This window comes from Vicugna pacos, chromosome 9 (assembly GCF_048564905.1).
Source record: "Vicugna pacos chromosome 9, VicPac4, whole genome shotgun sequence".
NCBI classification, from domain to species: Eukaryota; Metazoa; Chordata; class Mammalia; order Artiodactyla; family Camelidae; genus Vicugna; species Vicugna pacos.
The window spans coordinates 63,369,704-63,393,859 of record NC_132995.1 but is presented as its reverse complement, the minus strand read 5'-3'; the positions used below and the strand labels follow the sequence as shown (position 1 = coordinate 63,393,859).

The 24,156-nt window shown below is 49.6% G+C and overlaps 1 protein-coding gene and 1 long non-coding RNA gene across 2 annotated transcripts; one reads left to right on the top strand and one right to left on the bottom strand.

Moving 5' to 3' along the window:
- Window positions 1–12,809: 12,809 nt before the first annotated feature.
- Window positions 12,810–24,153, bottom strand: LOC140698269 (uncharacterized). Its single transcript, XR_012075920.1, has 4 exons — window positions 24,104–24,153; window positions 23,922–24,014; window positions 23,535–23,620; window positions 12,810–12,919 (listed from the first exon to the last, which is right to left on the bottom strand). It is a non-coding gene; the product is annotated as an uncharacterized lncRNA (long non-coding RNA).
- Window positions 18,444–20,017, top strand: GPR61 (G protein-coupled receptor 61). Its single transcript, XM_031680329.2, has one exon. The coding sequence runs from the start codon at window positions 18,535–18,537 to the stop codon at window positions 19,888–19,890; it is 1,356 nt and encodes a 451-aa protein (XP_031536189.1). The 5' UTR covers window positions 18,444–18,534; the 3' UTR covers window positions 19,891–20,017.
- Window positions 24,154–24,156: the final 3 nt, after the last annotated feature.

Here is a 24,156-nt window from a genome sequence, read left to right as displayed (position 1 = left end):
ACCTGGGCCATAGTCCCCTTGGGGAAAGAGGAAGGGAGAAAAGGTGGGGCTAGTGTCGTGCTTGGGCTAAGGAGGAAAATGTCACTTTTAGAATAGTGAACGTTTCTGAAAAATAGGGTTACAGCCTCCTGAGGTATCAAGTGCATGCAACCTGGTCTGATCTGATGGGAAGAGACCTCAGGTAGGGATCAGAAGGTCACATTAAACATGATGCTTTATCACTTCTAAAGGATCAACTTGGGCAATTCGTCTACTTTCTGTATAGTTAGGGTGAGCCAACTAATGTGACTGATAACCCCCAAGTCTCAGTGTCAATACAATACACAAGTCGATATCACACTCACATAAGAGTTTAATGTTGATGTCCAGTTGATGGCCTTCCACAGGGTGTCTCGGGGACTCAGAACAGTTCATCTTGTAGCTCTACTAACTGCTACAGGCTTTGGAATCCACTACTGGATCCTCCATATTCAGACAGCAAATGCAAAAGAGGCAGGGAGCACGCAGAGTGGTGTGGAAGGTTTTATGGGTCTGGAAGTGGCATTCATCACTTCTGGCCACATTCCACAGCTCAGTCATATGACCACACCTGATTGCAGGGGAGGCTGGGAAATGTAGTCAAGCTTGCACCTGGGAGGTAAAAGGAAATGATTTGGTAAACAACATATCTTCTTTGAAATTTTGTTCCAGAATTTATCAGTAGGGCAGAGGGCCTCTACTTTTGTCATCTTTACAAAGTTAGCGTGAATTTAAAATAAGAAAACAGATTATGAGAAAGCTTTAAAAATGCAGAACACACACTATTATAATCTATTTTTCAAATTAATCTAGAAATAACTTCATAAATTCTGGCCCTATTACTCTATTAGAAATATCTAAAATGCTCTGTTATTGGAACAGATATCTTTAGGTTATATGACAAGTGTCTGGATGACTGTGGAATTGATATCAATATGTGATGAAGACAAACTTCAATAAGTCCAAACCTTTAAAAAATTATAGAATGTGCCCTTCCTCTCCTCTTTGCCTTTGATGTGGATGCAGGATTCAGCTAGCACAGTGAATGTGGTCAGTGGGACTGGGGCCAAAATTTGGCCAGTGCAACCAGCATGTCTGGCAAGCCTGGGGCACAGAAGATGCCTGTATGGCTGGGAGACTGATGGTAAGTAGAGGGCTTGAGAAAATAGACAATATATTGAAGATAATGGGAGCTTTGTTTCTCATGGTTAGTGAAAGGAGTTTTGCTTATGGAAAGGAAATAAACCATCAGAATTGGGGCAATTAGTTTGAATTCATGTTTTTAACATTGATAAATAGATGTAGAGTGTGTGTGTGTGTGCGTGTGTGTGTGTGTGTGTGTGTACATATATACTTCTAGCTCTGTCTGCTGAGAGGTCCTAGATACAATGATACTCCAAAGGCAGTGAACACACCAATCACTCAGATCCTAGCTTCTAAATACCATTTTCCACTAAAAAGAACCAGGACTGATCAGCCTAGATGAAGCCAGAGCCTCTCCTTGTGCTAGAAAGTAAGGAAATACTAAGAGAATAATGGGAAGATGTCAAGAGGAGACATAATCCAGATTGAAGGGACACCCACAGGCCTAGTCTGGAACAATTTAGGCATCAAAGTAAATAATTTTAGTACTAGTGTTCAGTATAGTAATCCACTGAATAAAGTAGGAATGGATGAGTTGATACAGATATAAATAAATACATGGGGAGAAGAGAAGGCACTTACATTAGAATACCAATTGATAAATACAGAAAAGAGATGAAATTAGAAAATTACCATTTGGCATCATATTTATTACCATCATAGTAATAAATGACTTAGGCAAGAATCATCAATGGGTGCTAAAACTTGTGGATGAAAAAAAAACTTTTTATTGAAATACAGTCCATTATAATGTATCAGTTTCTGGTGTACAGCACCGTGTCCCAGTCATGCATATACATACATATATTTGTTTCCATATTCTTTTTCATTAAAAGTTATTACAAGATACTGAATATAGTTCCCTGTGCTATACAGAAGAAACTTTTTTAAAATCTATTTTTGTATATAGTGGCAAACATTTGCAAATCTCAAACTCCCAAATTTATCCTTTCCCACCCCCTTCCCCCGGTAACCATAAGATTGTTTCCTATGTCTGTGAGTCTGTTTCTGTTTTGTAGATGAGTTCATAGTGTCCTTTTTTTTCTTTCTTTTTTTTAGATTCCACATATAAGTGATATCATATGGTATTTTTCTTTCTCTTTCTGGCTTACTTCACTTAGAATGTCGATCTCTAGGTCCATCCATGTTGCTGCAAATGGCATTATTTATGGATGCAGAATATATTTACATGGTTTCAAAGTATCTCCCCACAAATGCTTATTAGTTGATGAGCACACAATACTTATAATCAAATTTACAGTGGAGAAACTGGCTGACTTGATCCCAAACAACTGATAAAAGTTAGCACCCCCTATACAGGACAAACCAACATTGTGTGCCTCTTGTGGAGATAAGCTAAGAACACAGCATCATTTCTGTAGCATTCCTAACCAAAAATGCATAACCAGAATCACTCATAAGGAAACATCAGCCAAACCCAAACTGAGGGCCATTCTACAAAATAACTGGACTGTATTCTTCAAAAATATCAAAATCATGAACTATCAAGTCAAGGAAAGACCAAGGAACTGGTCCAGATTGAAGGGGACTAAAAAGACAAGACAACTAAATGCAACCATGATCCTAGACTGGATCCTGGACCTGTAAACAATGTTAATAGGACAATCATTGACATTTGAATGGGGTCTCTGGAGGAGAGGATAGTTTTGTAACAACGTTAGTTTCCTGATTGTCATGTTGTACTGTAGTTGTAACAACGTTAGTTTCCTGATTGTCATGTTGTACTGTAGTTATGTGAGAGAATGCCCTTGTTTGTAGGAAATGCATACTGAGGTGTTAAGAGCTAATGGGCAGAAATAACATATATATGAGAGGGGTGGGAAAGGGAGGGAGGGAGGCAATGCTTGAATTGAGGCAAGTGGGGTAAAATTTGAAACCTAAAACAAATTGAGGAAGTTGGTGAAAAAATAATATAGAAGTTCTTTGTACCCTTTTCACAACTTTTTTGTAGGTTTGAAGTTATTTCAAAATAAAAAGTTATAAAAGACTGTATAATGCATAGGATACAGAACATCTGCGCCTTCGGGCTCAGGCAGGAGAGACACTTGGTGAGAGGAGGAAGTTAGCAGGAGGTGAGAAGCAGTAAAATGTCATAGAAAGCAAACAGGGTTTGGGAACAATGACCTAGACTGGGTCCTGATCTCTTCACCTACCAGTTGAGTGATCTGGAAAAAGGCCCTTCACCTTTCTGAGCCTCAGATAATAGTATGTGTCTCCTAAGAGTACCACGTGGCTTAAATAGTAATGTATGTGACAGTCTTTTGTACGTCCTAAAACATGATACCAAATATAAATCATCAGTAGTATCTCTCCCAGAAAGCTACAACTAATGAATGCAAAATTGTCCCTTCAGTCCTGACATCTCTTAGCTCCTCATCCTGTTACCATCGCAACGTTGTTATTCTCAGAGAGATTACTCCCTTCGTGGACTGAGAAGCGAGGAGGCCCAGCACCTGGGAAGGGGGACAGCTGATGTCAGAGCCACAGGATTGCCAGAGTGCATGCGTCTGTGTGTGCACGTGTGTGTGCACGCACTCACGCCCCGAGGCTTCAATTTTAGGCGCATTCTCCGTGAACAGAGAGACCCTGTGGGGACTGAGGGATGCTGTTATAGGTTATAAACCTCTGCTAGTGGGGCCTGGGTAGGCCCCTCTAGAAGGAGAGGCCCTTTGCTTCTGTCACTCCTGACAAAAATATTTGTGTATACAATGTTGTGATACAAATCATTCTCTGGCAACTTAGGAATCGGGGTCCTAATGCCATGTGTCCCACAGAGGAGCTGACGGACAGCAGTGTGGGGTAATGAAAACCATCATTCCTGTTTTATACGCTTTCCAAAGCCTCACTTGGAGGACATTCCCCTCTGTGAGCCTTAAAGCTACAGCGACCTGTGGGGCAAATGTTACTCTCCGCGTCTTGTCACAGCTCAGAAAAGTCTAAAAGCCAGAGGGCCCAGGACCTGCCCCAATCCACAGGGCTACTCTGTGGCACCCGTGGGACACCCAGCCAGGACTCTGCCATCGGCTCTCCTCGTCAGGACGGGAGATGGTTTGTCCCTGGCGCCTCCCTCGCTCCCTTTCCGACCTCAGGGGGACGGCTTCCTGTGCCCTGGGCCTCAGAGCTCTTCTGCCACAAGATCCCCACCCAAAGCACCCTATGTTAGGGTTCGCTCCCTAGGCTGTCTGGCCACCCCCCCCCCATTCCAGCTGGAACCATAGGGATTCAGCATCTTAGCCCCTGATGCTTAAGGCTGTCACCCCCTGTTCTGGAGCCAAAGGAGGAGACAGTGAGGGTGAGGCTATCCTGCCGATGGCCCCAGGAAGCCGGCCCCAGGTTCTCATTTAGAGGCCCTTTCAGATTCTGAGGCCAGTGGCCATGTCATCTTTAAGTCCAGGTAGACATTTCTTTCCTCATAGCGCCAGGAGAAGGAGCGATATTTAATTTCTTCTAATTCACTCCATCCCTGTGAGTCAGGCTGGAGGGGGTTCAGCAGTGCCAGGTTATCAGCAGGCTCTCTCTGCCCTCGGCACCTCTTGGACCCAGACAGACCAATGGATCAACATCAGACACAGCAGAGCCCAGCCGGTCTCCGCTCCACCAGATCCCTTGGTAGCAGTCGCTCCAGCGCTGACAGAGGCTCCCAGGAGAAAGGGGAGCTGCTGGCAGCACTGGTGACCAAGGTGCATTCGGACTGGTCCCAGGTGCCCCCTCTGCTCTGAGAGGCCTGAGAAAGAGGGTGCACTCTGGGTTTGTTAGATTAGTGGGACATGCTGCATGGGTCAAGGGTGAGCCACTAGACCTTGAGCCGTGGCTTTTGGAACTTAGAGCCAAGGCCCTGTGGTGGAATAGAACCAACACTGACCACCTGGGAGTTGGCAAGCCTGGGCTCAAGTCTGCTCTGCCCAACTGGGTGTCCTTGAGCAAATCGTTTCTCCTCTCTGGGACAGTTTCCTCGTCTGTAATGAGAGAAGTACATTTCAAGGACCCTTTCGCCCTTTGCGCACTTCTAGTCACAGCAGTCTGCCAGCTCTTCAGGGCCGGAGCCGAGCCTAGAAGGAACGCAAGTCTGCAACCCAGGCCTTCCGATTCCCGGGCTCAGTTAACTGCTGATTCTGGAAACAGAGAGGCTAGGGCAGGATGTTTGGGGATCAGAGGGCACTGCACAGCCTGGCCTCTTCCGTGGGGTAGGGAAACTGCCCAGGGCCCCAGCACTGGGACCCATGGTGGTGCTGGGGTGGTAGGGGTGAGGGCAGGATGGAAGGGAGCCTGGTGCCTCCCCCAACTCTACCGTTGAGTAAGGCCTCCACCAGTGGCCTGAGGACGTGTGTCTGAGAGACGTCGGGGCTGCATTAGAATTCCATATAGAACAAACAGGAAAGGAACAGAGAGAACTAAAGCAAAGCACTGACAGCAATCAGCCGGGCATATACAGCTTAAGACATGGTAGAGTTTGCTTTCTCCTGTAAAAAGAAGAGTGTGGCTTGGGGTATTTTTGGAGGCCTTTAGGAATTTCCTAAATCCATAAGTAAAAAGCTGGTTCATTAAGGCTGAAGTCCCCTCTGACTGTGGGCCTCCTAGGGTCGGCAGCCTGGGCAGTTTTCCTTCTGTCTTAAGTCCTGCCCAGCTGACCTGCTTACCAGACCAGGGAGAGGGAGAAAGAAAGTGAGAACTACCATCTCTTCCCCCTCCCTCCTTCCACCACCCACCATTCCCCAAGGGTCGAAGCATCCTCTCCCATCTCCCCATCCCCACAGGAAACCCAAGCCAGCTCGGCCCAGGGGCACAGAGAGGTGGCCCCAGGCCAGCAGGAACAGCTGCCTTAGGTGTCATCTTGCTGTGGGGGTGGGGAGGAAGCTGGACTTTTAAGGTCTCCTCTGAGATCCACGTGGGTAACCTGAACCCCTTTCTTGCCCTTCTAATCCCCTGAGAGAGAAGATTCAGAGGGTGCCGGTGGGCCAGTTCAAGATCAGCCCAGAAGCTGCAAGTCAGAGTCTGTCTCTCCAGCCTCCAGGCTGGATGGAGCTGAGCTTTTGTGTGTGAACTCGGAGGAGCTCAGCCCCTGCAGCCCAACCCGGAGAGAAGCACAGCCCAGAGTGCCAAAGCGGGCAGCCACCAGGCGCTTCCCCCACAGACAGACAGGGTATTGATCCTGCTCACACGCCCCCTCCCTCTCTCCACTTCATGGCGCAGCTAATGGCCTGGAAAAAACTGGCCAGCTGTTCCCCAGCTGTGACATAATGAGCTCAGGGACAATCAATGCCCATTCTGGTCTCTAATTAGGCCGAAGAGCTGGCTAGGGTGAGAGTGTGGCCTGTTTCCTGAGGGCACCACTTCCACTCCAGTCCCCAGCTGCCGTCTGCTGGCAGCCACCTGGGCCCACGCATCTGTGCCCTGGAGGAGGGGGCAGGGCCATCGAGTGGCCCTGGGGAGTCTTCTGACCCAGAGCTCCTTCTCTAACAGCACAAGTAGGGACTCCATAACCGTGTTAGTGGAGGTGGATAGGCTGGTGGGGAGAACCTGGCCTGTACGTGACACCCTAGGCCCCCAGCTTCCTGTCACATCCCTCTCTCTGCCTTGGTTGGCCACTCTGTACAGTGGCTTTCAATCCCAGCCCTCCAACTCCCTGCCCTGGAAACCCTGCCTGGGACCCTCCTCATCACTCGTCCTAGATGCCCAAGCCTGGGGCTGCAAGGAGGAGGCTCATAGCAAGTTTGGCTCCTAGCCCAGCCTCTCTCTGCTATTTATACCCTCAGTCCATGGAGGGATGGATCCAATTCTCAATGTACTCGCTGCAGAGGAGGAAGTGAGGGTGGAGGGAGAGATGGAAAAGGAAAGGTGGACACTGAGGCAAAGAAACAGAGCGGTGGGGGAGCAGAGGCCCAGAGCAAAGAGGCTCTGAGACTTGGAGAGCTCTGAGAACAGGACAGGGAGAGCAGATGAGAGAGATCAAAGGAAGGAAGCCAAGTAAGAGACAGAAAAGGGAGAAACGAGGCCATCAGGGAAGAAAGAGAAGATGGAATACAAGAAGCAGTACACACCCTATGCTGAGTAGGGTCAAGGCCAAGGTGCCGGATCAGATGCCCGTCAGGGAAGCTGAGGTGTCGAGCAGAGCATGTCCAGGGACCTGATATAAATGATGGGAGTCAGGAGAGATTGCCTGGGGTCAAAGACGCACAGGGAACAGAGCTGATCTGGAGGGAGGGGGTGTGGGTGGGGGAGTCCAGAGATGGGAAGGCCAGGCAGGGACTCTTCCGAGAATCCAGGTTGTGGGCTCTGCTTTCTGGAGATGAGGGTATGGGCTGGAAGCAGGAATCAGAGCAACATGTGGAGAAGGAGAGAAGGTGACTGTTGGGGGCTCTGGAGTGAAAAGGCTGGAAAGGGTCTAGGCTTTCTGCAGCCTCCACTCTGGGGCTGCTCAGTCTGCGTAGCCCAGACCTGGGAGGCAACACTTCACAGCCTCCAGCCCTCCTAACATCCACACGGTCATATAAAAACCAGTCAGATGGAGCCCCTTAGTAGGGTCTTTCTGGGACTCAGCCAACACTGGTCATCCTTTCCTGGGCCCCTTCCCAGCCCTAGGACTGAATCTCTTTCTGACTGTGGTTCCCAGAGGAATGACCTGGTTTGTGGAGAACAGAAGTGCCCACTGCTATTCCCTGCACCCGCCCCCTGCCCCCAGGCCCTGAATCTCTCAAACTGTCAGAGCCCTGGAAAGAGAAGCCACTTGAGGACAGCAGCTGCTGATTCAGACTCAAAATCTAGAGCAGCAAAGGACCTCAGAGAGCGCCGACAGGCCTAGTCTGACTCTCATTTGGAGCTGGGGCTCAGGGAAATGGGGAGAGGAGCCTCAAGTGCACTGCTCACTTATGCAGATGCAGCCTCTGGACCCTGAGTTCAGTGCTCCTTCTAGGATGCCAGCCTGCCCATCCCTTCCTAACCACCTCCTAGGAGTGGGAGGGATTTTCTCTTGGGAGCCTTGGCCCTCTTGCCTGGCCCTCCAAGCCGAGATTGTGGAGGGTCAAAAAGGTGAAAAGTCAGGGCCCTCAAGACAGCAGGTTCCCTAGGAAGATGAAGCCAGTGGGGGTTTGCAAGTGAGAAACCTCTAGCTGGAAAGGGCTGTTGACTCTTTGCAGCTCTGTGGCTAACACTGCCCCCTTGTGGCTCCTGTATGTCAGAGCAGCCTAGAGGCCCCGAAATGGAGTAGTTGGTGTCTTCCCATCTGCCCAGGTCTTCACCATCCAGGGACACCTGTCCCCAGGGCTGATTTAGACCCTCCAGTGCTATCCCTCCAGGCTAGGTCATCTGAGAGACCAAGCTTTCACACATCATTCTCCAGGAGAGTCCTCAGGTAGGTGGGTGAGGGGTGACCATTGCCTCCCTCTAAGGGCCAATCACAAGCCATCTCTCCATCCCTAAGGAGCTGTGGGTCTGAGAGTCTGGCCCTTCCTTGGACAAAGGGGTGTGAGAGTTGAATGGGGTGTGGGTCTTGTTTTTAGGTGGGTCAGGAATGCATGGAGAGGACTTTGGAAGAAAGGAGAATGTCAGGGAAAGAGGCCACAGGTCCTGTATCCCTGCGCCCAACTATGCCCAGCCTGGCAAACGAAGGGTCAGGTTACCCTAGAACTCAGTGGGGTTGGCAGGGCTGAGTACACATCTTTCAGTAGGGACTGTCCCAGAGATGTAGAGCAGGGGTGCCCCCTAGAGTCAGAGACAGGCACTGCTGGGAGTGCTCTGTGGACCCCAATTTGGGAAACCCAGCACAGCTCTGTTCTTTAATCAGAGCCCAGAACCTGGCCATGAGCTGGGCAGCTGGGCAGCTGGGCAGCCTGTGCTGGAATGAGCAGCTGGGTGGTCCAGGGTGTCCTGTCCCTGCAGATCAGGCTGGGCAGCTTCTTATGACACCATGAATCTGGAAGGGAGAATTTCCAGGCACTCAAGTTAACACTCCACCCTTCTCAGCCTCCACAGAATGGACATGCAAGTCACACATGAGATCCCCACCTGGGACGCATAAGTATCATTTGGTCTCTCCATCACTTCATCTCTGACAGCCCCTTTCCTCTGAGTTCACTCTGTCATAGGTTCACAGGCACTATCTCCTTGATGACCTATATGTTTGTTCTCTTCTCTTTAGGCTTGAATGACAAAGAAAATTCCCAGCCTCAAGTTCAACCTCTCACTCTGGAACTTGTGGGTTCAATAAATACTTATCAACTGACTCACTTAAAGATGGGAGATGGTGACATCTATGGCCCTGTATTTCCCTGTTCAAAACATTTTACTGTGCTATTTTCAGTCTGATTTACCAGGCCTTCCACAGTCAACTTCTCTAGTCTCACTTCTTCCTTACACATAGATTATTTTTCAGTCAAAGTGGACAACTCATAGTGCCCTGATAGTCCGTAGACCTGCCTGTCTCCATGTTTTTGCTAGGCTTGTTCCTTCCACCTGAACTCTTCTCTTTCAGTTACTCACACAGTTAAAACCCTATGCCTCCTCTAAGACCCATGCCACTTCCTTCATGAAGCCTTCCCAGATTTCCTGAGGGAGTGGGTTCTCTTTTTTCTTTGAATCTCCACAGCACTTTGACTCTCCTTTGAAGCTTATAACCTGCTTTGTCACCATTTTATAATGTAAGCACCAAGAGGGCAATGTTCCTTTGTAACCCTCTCTCTCACCCCCTAAACAGAGCTTTTCATATAGTAGGTGCTCAATAAACAATCAAGTGAAATGAAGCCTGCAGTTTGGGCTGCTGGGGGCTGAAGAAGTTGGGAACGGCACGCTCAGAGGTTTCAGGTGACTACAGGAGTGGCTCAGAGTGGGGAGGCAAGGACTGTACAGAGAGGTGAGTGGGGACCCTCTGAGGGGACACTCAGACCTTTGCCTGGGGAGGAGGAGTACTTTACCGAAGAGAACAGGCAGGTCGGGGCGGTGGTGGTGGTGGGGCCTTGGAGATATCGTGGGTTGAGGTAAAGATCCTGGTATTAGGGGAACTTCAGGTTTGCCCCAGCGCAGGGTGTGATGGTCTCTCAACTGTCTTTAATAACAGGCAGAAAAAGGGGGTGGGTAGGAATCTGGAGGATCAAATTCTGGTCATTTGTCTTTTGCCCTCTAGCTGTGTAGCCTTGGGCAAGTTACTCCCCCTCTCTGGGCCTATTCATCTGTAAAATAGTTACCTGACCTCTTATGACCCTTTCAGCTCTGACTCCAGGCCAAGGTTCTGAAGTAGAGGGGTACTGATCAATGGAGACCCCCCTCAGGCCTGAGCACCAGGAATGACTCCCATCTAAGGTTCTGTACGAGAGGTGACAGAGTCCAATGCCATGAAGAAGGAGACATGTGGCCTGGGTCAGCAGTGCTGTCTCAGAGGATGTGGAAGTGGGGAGCAGAGAGAGACAACACCCCCATTCAAGGTAAGGTGCCCAGGGTAGGTTATCAGGCCCTAGGGAAGAGTTTTCAGGGACCACCCTGCTTCCTTCGCTGTGCTTCCCTGTCTTCTTCCTTATCCCATCCCCAGACTTAGTCAATACAGATCTGGGATTCAAATCCCAGCTGCTCAGCTTCATGGCTCTGAGAAATTCAGTTAACCTCTCTGAGCCTCAGTTTCCACATGTGTAGATGGAGGTATTGAAACTAACTCAAAGGATAGTTGTGAAATCTCTCCTGTGAATGTGCCCGGTTCTAGGTCTACTGCTAGGTCGCCTTCCCTGTCCGAGTCTGGAAAAGGACCCCTGGCACGGATTGCCCCTCAGGCCACAGAGCAAACGGTCAATGGTGCTCTGCAGCTGCACTGGGGGTGGGGCAGGCTTTTGCAGGGGCCGATGCTGAGGAAGTTGGATGGGAAAAACAGACAGGGGATTATTGCCCCAGCAGCCCCTGGTGCTAGTGAGGAAGGGCGACTCTGTCCATAGACCTGCTTATTGTGCAACCACCAAAGGCCCGGCAGCTCTCTGGGAATTTTTCTTCAGGGGTCCAGCATGGAGCCCAGCTGATAGATGGGGGGTGGGTAGCACGGGGAAGGCTCCCCCGTCTCATAGCAGGCCTGGCCTGCACATGCACTGTGGGTGTTCCTGTCACTCTTTTGAGCCTGGTTCATCCAAGGCCCCCAGTTTCTAATCTGGTTGGGAAGGATTTATTTTTGGGTCCCTGTAACCTAGCAATGGGCTCACATGACCAGTGGCAGCTGCAGGCTGAATATACTGTCGGATCTTGGCTCCTGGCAGGGGTGTAGGCCAGACTGTGGGGGAATAAAGGGAATGGAAAGGCTTTCACCTCTGCTTTCCTCCAACTCCCTTTGCAGCCTCTCAGCCTGGCCGCAGATGGCGGGCAGGGGGTGGCTGTCTGGGGAGCAGCCAGGGCTGGCGCTGGCACAGGGAGCTCTGGACAGCCGGGAGCTGTGTTGCGGTGGGGAGGTCCCAGCTGTGAGCCAGCTCTCCACGTGGGGAGGGTTGGGAGTCCATGTGGGTAGTGGTGGGTGCAGGGAGGGCGCCGTGTCGGCATCCTGCAGGGTGAGGCCAGTGTTTGTAGGATCTCAGGGACACCCCTGGTTGATGCTGGAATCCCAACATCCAGCTTCTTTCCCTTTGTTCCCTGTTAAATTGTTAATATTCCTGGGAGAGGGAACACATTAAGCTGCTATCAGTGTGAATGGATTTATTAGCCTCTTTCATGAGAGCAGGTTTTGACAGAGGCAGAGAGAGCAGAGAAGGGGGGGAGTGGGTGCCACTAAGCAGGTGAGGGGCTCCAGGGAGCAGGGTGTGGGCACATGAAAAGCAATAGAGAGAGTATGGAGTATGTGGATGGATGAATGAAAGATAAACTTGGTCCACTTCAAGGTCTCACCTTGAGGGGGCAGGAAAGGGTGGGTAAGGGTGGACATAACGTTGTCAAGAGGTGCTGATGGGCAGGGCAGGGCAGGGCTGCACCAAGAAGCAAGTCTGGGTGGAGTAATCAGACCTCAGCACCAAGAGCCCTATCACGATCCTGAGGAGAGAGCTGCCCCTCCTCGACCCTTCACGGGAGCCTGCTCCTGGGTATGCATGTAGCAAGGCCGCTATGGCTCTCTGACCTGGCTTGTGGGACCACTCCCAGTTTCTCCACCTTGGCCTTCCCACCTCCTTGAGCTAAGCTCTAAAAGGAGGCGTGGGCAGGGTGGGGTGGGGAGATGTAATGTCAATAGCTCCCCCAAACCCCTATTGAGGTCGTTTGATGAGAACGCAGACCGGCCCTCGAGAGCTAGTGTCATCACCTTATTGTTGTCATTGTTATCAGCTGCCTCCAGGCCAGGCTAGGGAGTTCCTTCTCTCCTGAGCCAAGGTGGCTTCCAGCAACTAAGATGCTGTATGGTCCACTGTCTCCTTACAGCCACCTCTCCCAAAGGCTCTCTGGGAGGGGCCTCAGGGCCTGGGGATTTTGCCCGCAGGCCACCACACTGGTTGTTTTTGGCCAGCCAGGGTAACTGTACAGGCTTCCTCAACTCTGAGAAGCAGGCAGTGTTACAGGTTTCCTATCTCTATTAGACAAGCTGGGAAGTAAAGAATTTTGCCCATTTTAAGACACAGATGGCTAACTCACAGGCCAAGGTCTTACTGTCAACCAGTAGAATAGAGCCCAGATAGAATCAAGGTTTTCTGACCAATCCAGTGCTGTTTCTGTAATCCCGTTCTGATGAACCCGTGTTCTCTTTGGTTCTTTGCGAAATCCTTGGAAGGTGGCCATGTCAGTCTGGGCTGGGCCCCTGCAGGAATGACATAGGTGCTGATCAGGGACAGGATTTACCTGATCCCAGAGGGTTTGACTGATATCAGTGATCTTGCCAACACGCCAGCACAGGGTTTGATAAAAATCACTTTGCTCTTTACATGTTTTAATTTGATTTCCCTTTACTCAGGTGTATCTAATTTTGTTTTAGGCTGTTTCCTGGAAGACAGTGGCCACTTCTATAGAATTAGCTTTAGGGCTTCAGTCCAGAGATTCATGCCAGGCCTCCAGAGAAGCCATGGGGGTGTGGGGGAAAGAGTAAATGCTTTGGTTTCAAACAGACCTGGATTCAAATATTGGCTCTGGCATTTACTAGCTGTGTGATCTGGGAAAATTCACTTCACCCCTGGTACCCATTTTCTCATCTATAAAATATGATGAGTAGTGGCTGCCTCACAGAATCGGTGTGAGGATTGAAGTTCTGTAAATGAAGCACCAGGCACTCAGGAGAGCGCAAGAAAGGGTGGCTGGGAATAGTGGAGGTCACTGTGTTAGGTCTGGGCTGGTCAGTGGCCTGTTTGTTGTTGACCTGGGGCCTGGGGCAACCACCTTGTCCCCTCTGAGTTCCCTGGGTAATTAATTGTTCTTAAGGCTCTTTGGGTTGGATCTAGTAAACACTTTCAGAATTCCCTTTGTTTCTTTTTAGCAACAAGACTTCCCAGATAGTGGAGTCTCAGGGCAGTGGGATCTGGGGTGGGTATCATGCTTGAATTCCTTGTCTAGGCTCATGGCTCCACCATGAGTGGCCTTGGGAAATCTCTTCACCTCTCTGGGCCTCAGAAATTTGGATGCCTTGGCCTGTAGGATGTCTTACAGCTCTACAGCATTCAGATCCTATCCTTGGGTATTAGCCATCCACCTAGGGAACTGTGTTCTTCCTAGCTAGTGGGAAGCCATGCCCCTCCATCCCGCCTATAAAGGCTCATTGCCTGGCCTTGGATCTTCTGTGGGTAATGTTCTCTAGCTCTGTTTGGTCCCACAGGCCCAGACCAGTCAGAGACTTCCCGAGTGCCTGCCACCCAAGCTGCCTGCAGGGAGTGGTGCTGTGCTGGTACCGCAAGGTGGCTCAATTCCGCCACCTACACCAGCTCTCACAGACCCACACCATGTGAACATACGATCTAAAACAATAGCAATGCACCTTCTGAGGGTAAGTGCAGGGTTGGGACAAGGCCCTTAGCTCCCCTTCAAACCTGACCACCACTCCTAACTAAACCCGTCCTCTCTACACAGGCAGCTTCCAAAGGAGCCAAACCTTGGATCACACCCTGGAGGCCAGGGCGCTGCCAGACCCGACCCTGTGGCTCTGTGTCTGCACTGACTGGCCTACTGAAAAAGCACCTTGGTTCTGATGTCCCAGGACCATGCAATGGCAGGGCTGTCTGGAACTTTAGGGATCATCTATGCTATCTTTATCCCTGAACAAATAAGAAATCAAGGCCAGAAGTGGCAAGTGACTTGCCCGAGGACACACAGCAGGTAAGTACCAGGGCCAGGCCTCAGACCTGGATTTTTTGACTCTGAGTGCTCTTTTTATGTGATCAGGCTGGCCAGGACGGTCTCCCCTGCCTACCATCACCTGCCCCCTCTAGGCTTTTGAGCTATCACTCCAGCAACCTGAGAGAAGTAGAGGGGCTGGGCCCACTCCTGGGCACCTTGTCTGGGGGTGCCAGTGCCTGGCTCCTGACTCCAGAAGTGGCTCCAAGGGGCTGGGTGGGAAGCAGGAGGCCATTAGGACCCAGAAGCTCTCAGAGCATCCTGCTCTGCCTCTCACCGATCACTGCAGTGGTTCAGGCTTCAGCAGCCTTGGAGAAGCATCAGCTGAGAGGAGCTATCACATGGGAGCCGGGAGCTGCTCAGCAAAGGTAGGAGTTGCCGACTAGGCCAGGACCGGGGCCAGACCCAGGCCTGGTGGTGAATGCTGAGGTCCCCTACAGAAGGGTACAGCCCACCCAACCTTATGGTGGGCAGTTTTGTCAGGGGATGGGTTCCCAGGTATCCCAAAGGTGGTATTGGGGTGTGAGCATCTCTGAAGCCTAGAGATGGGGGTTGATCTCCCACCAGCAGGAGTACTCACATCCCGCACACAGACAGGGTTTCCCATCTCTCTTGCTCCATGTCATAGAAATGGATCCTATATCCTAGGAATGGGTCCTTTGGCATTCAGGCCGACAGGCAACTCTGCTGGGGAGAGGTGCTCTAGCCCCCTGGAAATCTTACCTGGCTTAAGAGGGGCACACTGTTGTCTGAAGAGGGGCCCGGCTTGGGGCCTTGGCCTAGAAGCTCTGTATCTGGGAAACAGGTGCATGTGAATCCCAACGACACCTCTGTGGCCTTGGGCTGGGTGCTTCTGTACATCTTGCATCCTGAAGCAAGGCTATTTGTAACTTGACCATTCCCCTGCTGGAGACCCAGACCTCAGCCCCCAGGGTGGCAAAGCCTTCCAGGTACTGAGACGTCCCGGAGGTGAGGGAAGGGTTGTTGGAAGGAAGCGGTGGAGGACAGGAGCATTTGAGAAGGCCCAGTGATACTATCTGGGAGTGGAGTGAGGCTCCCTGGGCTTCCCCTTTGAAACCATCATACCACCACCCTCCCCGCCTTTACCCTAGTCCATCAGTGAGGAAGTTCTGGGGAGCAGGTATATTGGCCCATTGTCAGTAGGTAAATGGGAGTTCTGGAATTTAGGACTCAGTGTGGAGATACTGGCAAGGCTGAGAGGGCTGTGCAAAAGAGAAATGTCCAATGCCTTCTTGCCTAGGGCTCCGTCGTGGCTGCAGAGCGCCCCTCCATCTCCATGTGGAAACCACTTCTGCTTCCCTGTCTGGGACCCTGGGTGCGCCCTGCAGTTACACTCCTGCTGTCCATGCAGACATGATGGGTCTTTACTCCTTTAGCTCCCAGGGCCTCAGAGCCATGTCTTCTGGGCCCCACTCCCAGGCAGAAGGGGTGGGGGTAGTCATAGTATAGAGAGTAAGGGGCACGGATGCCTCCCCTGGTTTTTCTTTCCGCGTCTTTTTCTGACAGATCGTCTTATGAGAAGTGATGGCCCCAGTTCTGGGCCTTCTCTTTACCTTCTCTGCAGACCCTGAGTCTATGTGGCCATGTTAACTGTGAAATGAACTGTCTGCTATCTCTGGGTAGAGGTATGTCCCTAGGTAGTTGTCCAAAGTTAGGGCTGCCTCAAGTCCAGAAAAGAGGCCTCTAGCTGGCACACAACTGATGAACTGAGTGTTCCTGGAGTGTGTACTATGGGGCAGGGATTCAGTTGATCAATTTGAGTTTGATTCAATTCACAAAATTGTATCAAGCACTATTGTATGCATGGCATGCTGCAAGTTAAGTTAGCGAGGTTGGTTGTAATGCCAAAAACCAAGGGTAATTGTAAGACAAACTATGGAGGGGGAAGGGGGCCCATCTGCCCAACATGTGCCTCTTTGTTGCAGTCAGAGAATTAAAAGGTTTTTAATTGAGCCACCACCAGGCCCTCTGTAACCCGGAAACTCACTGAGCCATCAATTGTCATCATATATGGAAACCCTGGAGGTCTGCCAGTCCAACCTTCCCATTTTACAGATAAGGAAACTGACTCAGAAAACTCCTGACTTGTCTGCAGAAAGCCCATCAGACTTGGCATGTCCGTAGTTTGCTTCTAATTTTGATACCTTAGCACACTGTAGTGAGGGAATCTGGACTGCAAAAATAGCAAATGGAAATTTAAAAAGTTAAAATTACAGCTGACCCTTGAACAGTGCTGGGATGAGGGGCATTGGCCCCTCCAAGCAGTGGAAAATCCAGGTGTAATCTATAGTAGACCCTCTGTATCACAGTTCCTCCAAACCCACGTTCTGCATCTGTGCATTCAACCAACCACTGCTCAGATAGTGTAACACTGTAATATTTACTACTGAAAAAAAATCTGCATGTTAAGTGGACCCCTTCAGTTTAAACCCACGTTGTTCAGGGGTGAGCTGTACATTGGGCAGCTTATTTCAATTCCATGCAAACTCAGCATGGATAATGAGACACATCAAACAGCTTTGATCTGCCATTTGATCAGGTAGAAATGAGAGACCCTGAACCCCCAGACTTTTTCCTTTGCCAGTTTCTTCCAGTTTTCCTCTCTGCTTTATTCTCATCCCCTTCTACCCCCACCTCCACCCCACATACCTACCCTGCTCTTACACACATGCCTACTCCTCCCTCCTTGTTCTGGGACTGTGGTAACAGACCAGGAACAGGAGGGTTTTGGCCAGGGGTCCTGCGATGGTCAACTCATGACCAGAGATCTGGGGCCCTGGGGAGTGGGAGGATAGAAGCAGCTCCTCTCCCACCTGTGGGGACACAGTGACTTAGGAAGTTAACGAGTTCATGGGGAAGGGCAGCTTTCATGTGACTTATGCCCTTGTGGCTTCGAGAGCAATGGAAGCTGGATGAGTTTCCTTCCAGCTGGGACGTTTTGTTCTCACTGTTCCTTCTCAACACTCCCCAAGTGGAAGCTCTTTGTCCAGGGGGTGGTGGTGTCACAGCAAACTAAAGTGCAGTCCCTCCACTTTTCAGATGATCTCTCCCTAGTGGTAGCCCCAGTGCAGTGAGAGACATGTTTAGAGATGGTTCAAATTCAACAACTATTTCCTGAATATCTATTATGTTCCAGCCACAGTGGCGGGCACCAGCAAGTGCAGCACGGCATGGTGGGCTGGAGTGCTGGCCCTGGAGCCAGGCCACCTGGCTGAGGACCTGGACCTTGCTACTAACTAACTGTGAATTTTGGTAAGTTATTTAATCTCTGTAGGCCCCAGTTTTATCAACCGCAAAATGAGGATAAGAATTTTATCTACCTCATAGGGTTGTATAAGAATTAAAGTGAGTTGACAGCCTAGAACAGGGCCTGGCATGTGGAAAGCAACATATACTTCATTGTTCATTATTAGTACTTTTATTAATAAATCTCACATCATCTTCCAAACACAGTTGTGAAGCAGGCATTATTCCCTTTATTTTACAGATGGCTTTATGAGGAAACTGCAGTTCAGAAGCGTCACAGAGTTAATAACTCCCAGACCTGGGACTGGAAACCAAACCTTATGCTCCTTCTCCCCAACAGCTCCTGCCATTCTGAGGAGACCAGATATTAGGAAATTCACATAAGCAATCTTAAAACTGGGGCACTATCCTGAAGCTCAGCTGGACCCTGGGAAAAGGAGACCATGGATTTAGAATCTCTGGATAACAGTCCTTGAAAGGGGAGAAGGGTGTGGAGAACAGAGGAAAGGAAGTGGAAAAGAAGGGGCTGGGCACCACTCAGAAGGTGGAGTGTTGAGTGGGCGAGGCTCCTGCATCTCTCACTTTCCTGCTTCTTTGAAGTCACCAGGGTGGACTGGGAGCTAACTCCTGAGCCCTCAGTCACTGGCCTTGAAGGCTGGCAATAAGAGCCTGCCCAAGAGGCTCCAGCAGGAGGCGCTCTCCCCTCCCTCCTCAACACACACACAAAATTGGGAAGCCTGGGCCTGGGCTTGCCATCCCAGGGTCACTGGACTAGGATGGGGGATGGGCCTGTGATTGGAGGTGCCCTGGGTGTCCTCTTTCGGCCCCATGGAGTCCTCACCCATCCCCCAGTCATCAGGGAACTCTTCCACTCTAGGGAGGGTCCCTCAAACCCCAGGTCCTTCTACTGCCAGTGGAGTCCCAGAGGTGGGGCTGCGGGACGTGGCTTCAGAATCCGTGGCCCTCTTCTTCATGCTCCTGCTGGACTTGACCGCTGTGGCTGGCAATGCTGCTGTGATGGCTGTTATCGCCAAGACACCCGCTCTTCGAAAATTTGTCTTTGTCTTCCACCTCTGCCTGGTGGACCTGCTGGCCGCCCTGACCCTCATGCCCCTGGCTATGCTCTCCAGCTCTGCCCTCTTTGACCATGACCTCTTTGGGGAGGTCGCCTGCCGCCTCTACTTGTTCCTGAGCGTATGTTTTGTCAGCCTGGCCATTCTCTCGGTGTCGGCCATCAACGTGGAGCGCTACTATTATGTGGTCCACCCCATGCGCTATGAGGTGCGCATGACACTAGGGCTGGTGGCCTCTGTTCTGGTGGGTGTATGGGTAAAGGCCTTGGCCATGGCTTCTGTGCCAGTGTTAGGAAGGGTCTCCCGGGAGGAAGGAGCTCCCAGAGTACCCCTAGGCTGCTCACTCCAATGGAGCCACAGTGCCTACTGCCAGCTTTTTGTGGTGGTCTTTGCTGTCCTTTACTTCTTGTTGCCCCTGCTCCTCATCCTTGTGGTCTACTGTAGCATGTTCCGAGTAGCCCGTGTGGCTGCCATGCAGCACGGACCACTGCCCACGTGGATGGAGACACCCCGGCAACGCTCTGAGTCTCTCAGCAGCCGCTCCACTATGGTCACCAGCTCAGGGGCCCCCCAGACCACCCCGCACCGGACGTTTGGGGGAGGGAAGGCAGCGGTGGTCCTCCTGGCCGTGGGAGGACAGTTCCTGCTCTGTTGGTTGCCCTACTTTTCCTTTCACCTCTATGTTGCCCTAAGTGCTCAGCCCATGTCGACTGGGCAGGTGGAGAATGTGGTGACCTGGATTGGCTACTTCTGCTTCACTTCCAACCCTTTCTTCTATGGATGTCTCAATCGGCAGATTCGGGGGGAGCTCAGCAAGCAGTTTGTCTGCTTTTTCAAGCAGGCTCCAGAGGAGGAGCTGAGGCTGCCGAGCCGGGAGGGCTCCATTGAGGAGAACTTCCTGCAGTTTCTTCAGGCGACTGGCTGTCCCACGGAGTCCTGGGTTTCCCGACCCGTACCCAGCCCCAAGCAGGAGCCACCTGCTATTGACTTTCGAATTCCAGGCCAGATAGCCGAGGAGACCTCTGAGTTTCTGGAGCAACAGCTCACCAGCGACATCATCATGTCGGACAGCTACCTCCGTCCTGCCCCCTCACCGCGACTGGAGTCATGATGGGCTGATGGACACTTGGAGGGAGATGAGGCTGGGGGCTGGTTATGACTGCAAGGAACTCCTTGTGGGACCACCTTTTCCCAGCTAGCTGGGGCTGGAGTCTCTGCACACAGCTTTTGCTTAGTGTTTTCTGGGTCAGGAGCAGAGCCAGCAGGATGTATGTGTGGCAAAAGCCTTGGACACAGCTTTGAACCTTGACTACTGGGGAGGGAACCTGGTGAGATGGTGACGAGAATAAAAGGTCGTGAAGGTGAGATAATGCCTTTCAACCAGTGAACTTTCCGTGCCTCAGAAAACAGGGAAACTCTAAGGGTAGGAGTTGGAAGATACAGGGCAGCAGGCCAGGCTTGGAGTTATTCTGGGGACCCCTTAGGATATTTCATTTTTCAGTGTAATTGTCCAGGGCAGAAACTGCACCTAAGCAAGGTAAGAAAATGACCCATCTTATCATTTCCTTGCTAGGTTTAAACAGAACTAAATTATAGCCAAGTGTTTCCATTTGAATTAATATATCTTTTTCTAGTTTTAGACCTGAGATTTCCTTAAAGCGAGAGGACTAGCTGGGAATATTCCTTTCTTCAGTTTGGCCAGAAGCAAGGGGAACTAGCATTCAGGGCACACAGAGTAGAAGGTAGGAAAGCTGACTGCAGCTCTCTTCTACTTTCCAGGAACAGCCCTTCTGTTCTATTTTTCCACCTCTCTTGCACATGGGAGATCAAGTTTGGGGCTTAATCTTAGCAGAGGCAAGAATAAAGCAGGATGGCTCTTTCTCCTTGTCTTTTAGGATAAAGAAGTAGAGAAAGATTGGGGGTTGGATGGCTGAAGGTGGGAGTTAGCATTTGAATTGGTAAGGTGGTTGGATACAGACAGGGCCGTAATCACCCTGACCAATAATACTGTAAATCTTTTTTTTCCAGAACTGCCCTCCCTGATCTCTCTCCTCATGGCAGTGACCCATCGCCAGTCCCCTGGACAATCGGGTACAAGAGACTAAGGTTGGGAACTGGAAAGGTGGGGTTTCCATGGTCCATTAAATGCCTCCCCTACTCCCATTCATCGCTCTCAAAATTAGCTTCAGTGACAAAGACTTAAATCTCTCTCCTATCTGTAGCCCGGGGTTGGAGAGGCAGAGGAGTTGGGCTCAACTGTTCACTGATTGATACTGTAGGCACTGTGTTGGTTGTTACTGGTGGGGGTATATTCAAGGGAGAGGGAATAACTGCAAACTGGACAGGATTCCCATCTGGGACTACCTGTCCATCCACTTCCCTCAATTCAATCAGGTAACATTAAAGGGGTCGAGGCAGGACCAGACGGTGGTGTGATCTGTATTTGAAAAAATTCCGGGCTCACTGAGCATCAAAGGGGATGATGGGCCGGTGGGAGTGGGATAGTCTCCCCTTTGAACAGCCAATAAATAATTTTTATTATAAAAAGTTATGCTGATATCAACATTGACTCCTTTAGTTCAATTCAGTGCATAATAGTTGAATACTCTATTCTGTGAGACTCACAGAGGATGTGGAGTCACTGCCTTCCAGGAGTTCATAGTCTAATTTGATCAGGTACCTTGTATTTTGACAGAGCATTTACATCTGGTGAAGTACTATAGGATGTGTTTAAGAAATATATTGAAGAATATGTTCATGGCTCTAACTTCTTAGAGTTCAGCCCATTGCAGCAAGATGCCTATATGGAGGCTTCCTGCAGAATGGAAGGTGTGCGGGTTGTAGATGAAACTCTGGTTGAAGAAAATAATTTACTAAATGAAACTGGGCAGCTTTCCTCCTTTAGATCTAGGAAAATCTCCAGGTTTCTTTCTTCCTACGACTGGACTTCCTCTAGTCCAGTGCCTATTACACTGAGGAAATCCTTTAAATAGCATATACATTGAGCAGAGTCTTTTGTGATTGAAAAACATGTTCTCTCCCTTTCTCTCCTCCCTTTAAGATACACTTACAAGGGAGGAATCTCATTTCTAGACAGAGGGAAAACTTTCAATCACTGATGAGCAAGCATTGCCAGCAGGTGGCAGTGTGAGTCCAGTGGAAATAGGAAAGAGGTATGTGAGGGGGGAGGGGCATTAAAAATTGCCTAGCAGCCATTTTGTTAATTTATTTTGTCTTTTCCTTTGACTTTGCCCTCCAACCCTTCCTTCACATACATCAAAGAAGAAAATTTTAAGTGCAAGGATATCGCTAATTCAGGCTGAAATTTCCTGACACTGTGATCTCACTGGCGTTTATTACAGAATTTGACACATGCTGATTCATTTACCATTTATTTTACCCTAAGTTGATCATGAAGGAAATAAAATTTTCTCTTTTATTATGCTGAGAACTTTCCCAACAATTTCTGTCATGACCACCTTCTGGAGTTCTCTAGTCAAGGTCTCTTGATAAAGTTCCATATGTAATTTAGCTGTGAAAGTTTTTCCTGGATAAAAATTTGATCTCTCAACCACTAAAGAAATCAACAGGTTGAGAATACCATGCTCTCAAGTTATTTTTTTCCTGCACCCTGTGATGCTAGGGAAACTCTCAGTCCTACAGGAAAACCTTCTGTTGTCAGGTCTCCCAGGTAACATCTTATAGTGGCATGGTAGAAAAGGGGTAAATTTGGAGTTATACCTTCTTACTCACTGTGTGAACTTGGAAAAGATGCTTAATTTCTCTGAGCCTATTTCCTCATCTGTAAAAATGGGGATAACATTACCTACCTCACAGGGTTGTTGTGAGGAATAAGAGATGACACTTGGAAGCACCTAGCCATGCCTGGCAAATAGGTACTCAATAAATATTGGTTTTTCTTCCCTTTCCTCTTGCCCTTTTTCCCCATAAGTACTGACTATGGGAAAGCAGTCTCTTTTATTCTAACAGTCACTTGAGAAAGAGTAGGAGACTTTGAACTTTGAAGAACTGGAATTGTAAGTTTTGTTGGACAAGTCTGTTTAAGGTGGCTCTCAAGAAATCCCTCTAATGACCATCAATCATCATATAGAGCTTTCTGATCAGACCTTATATTCTAAGGTTTAGATTCTATTAGGAAAATAATTTTAAAAATATTTTTATTTATTATTGTACTACTTAATTATTTTTATCTTGTTGGGGGGGGGACTAGGTTTCTTTCTTTTTAGAGGTACTGGGGATTGAACCCAGGACCTTATGCATGCTAAGCATGCACTTACCACTTGAACTATACCCTCCCTGCTAGGAAAATAATTTTTAATCACAGGGAAAGGTTTTGGGGGCTACAAGAGTTCCCCTCCCTAGACTATATGGTGAGAGTATCTGTGGGGCTATATGGAAGTAGAGATAATTTAGGGCCACCTTCACCCTAGTATCTAGGCTTCAGAGTGAAAAAGGCTATCAGTCTGAGGCTTTCAGAGGGTATGTCAACTTTCAGGCACTGCTATAGCTGAAAGGCAAATTTTACTAGAACTTCCCTTTTCGTGTGATACTGCAACAAGAAATTTTAGAAGGAGATTCACGGGATGCACTGCTTTGTTTTGGGGTGTGGGACCTTGGTTGGCTGTTCTTGGTGTAAGTCCTAAGCCCCTGAAGCAGGACGATCTGTGAGCACTAAAACTGGCTTGTGTTGGAGAAAGGGAGCATGGAAATTTTATGGAGGGATTACATGCTTACCTTTCAGGTAATACAGGATCTGTTAGCGACTTCAAGTGGCCTTTTGCCAACGTAGGGGCTGGGCAGCTCTCAAGCACACAAGGTACCTATTGAGAGCAGGAGGCGGTAGGACAGAGGAAAGGGCAGAAAGAGATCGATAAAGACGTAGGCATGGTCTTCGGTCTTCAACTATCTCAAATGTGGAGGGTGGCCGGGGCCCAGGCTCCATAATTGTCATTCCATAGATCTGGCTGAGACTACCCCGGCAAAGAAAGTGTCCTACACTTGGGCAAGGGCTCCGGGTGTCCATAGCCAGAGATCAAAGGAGCTTTACTGGTCAGGGAGAAACTCCCAGCAGAAACCCCGGAGCAGGCTGTGGGCTTTTATTTGAGAATCCCCACTTCCTACCTCCAACTAAAGCTGGCTGTATAACCTCGGGAGGGTGCCATGAATCGGAGAAACAAAGTCGCTGGTTTTTCTACATTTATCCAAATAAAGTAGCTGAAAAGGTGAAAGGGGACAAAGTTTGAACCGCGCAAGGCGAGCTCGACACGGCCTCTCTATTTCAAGGAACCGCCGCTCAGCCTCACCTTCCCTCTTTCCGTACTTCCGCTTTCGGTTGCACCTCCCCTACCTCAGCTAA

Bases quoted from the DNA above. Each gene is read 5' to 3' on its own strand.
- GPR61 (XM_031680329.2), top strand. From the start codon at position 18,535: ATGGAGTCCTCACCCATCCCCCAGTCATCAGGGAACTCTTCCACTCTA.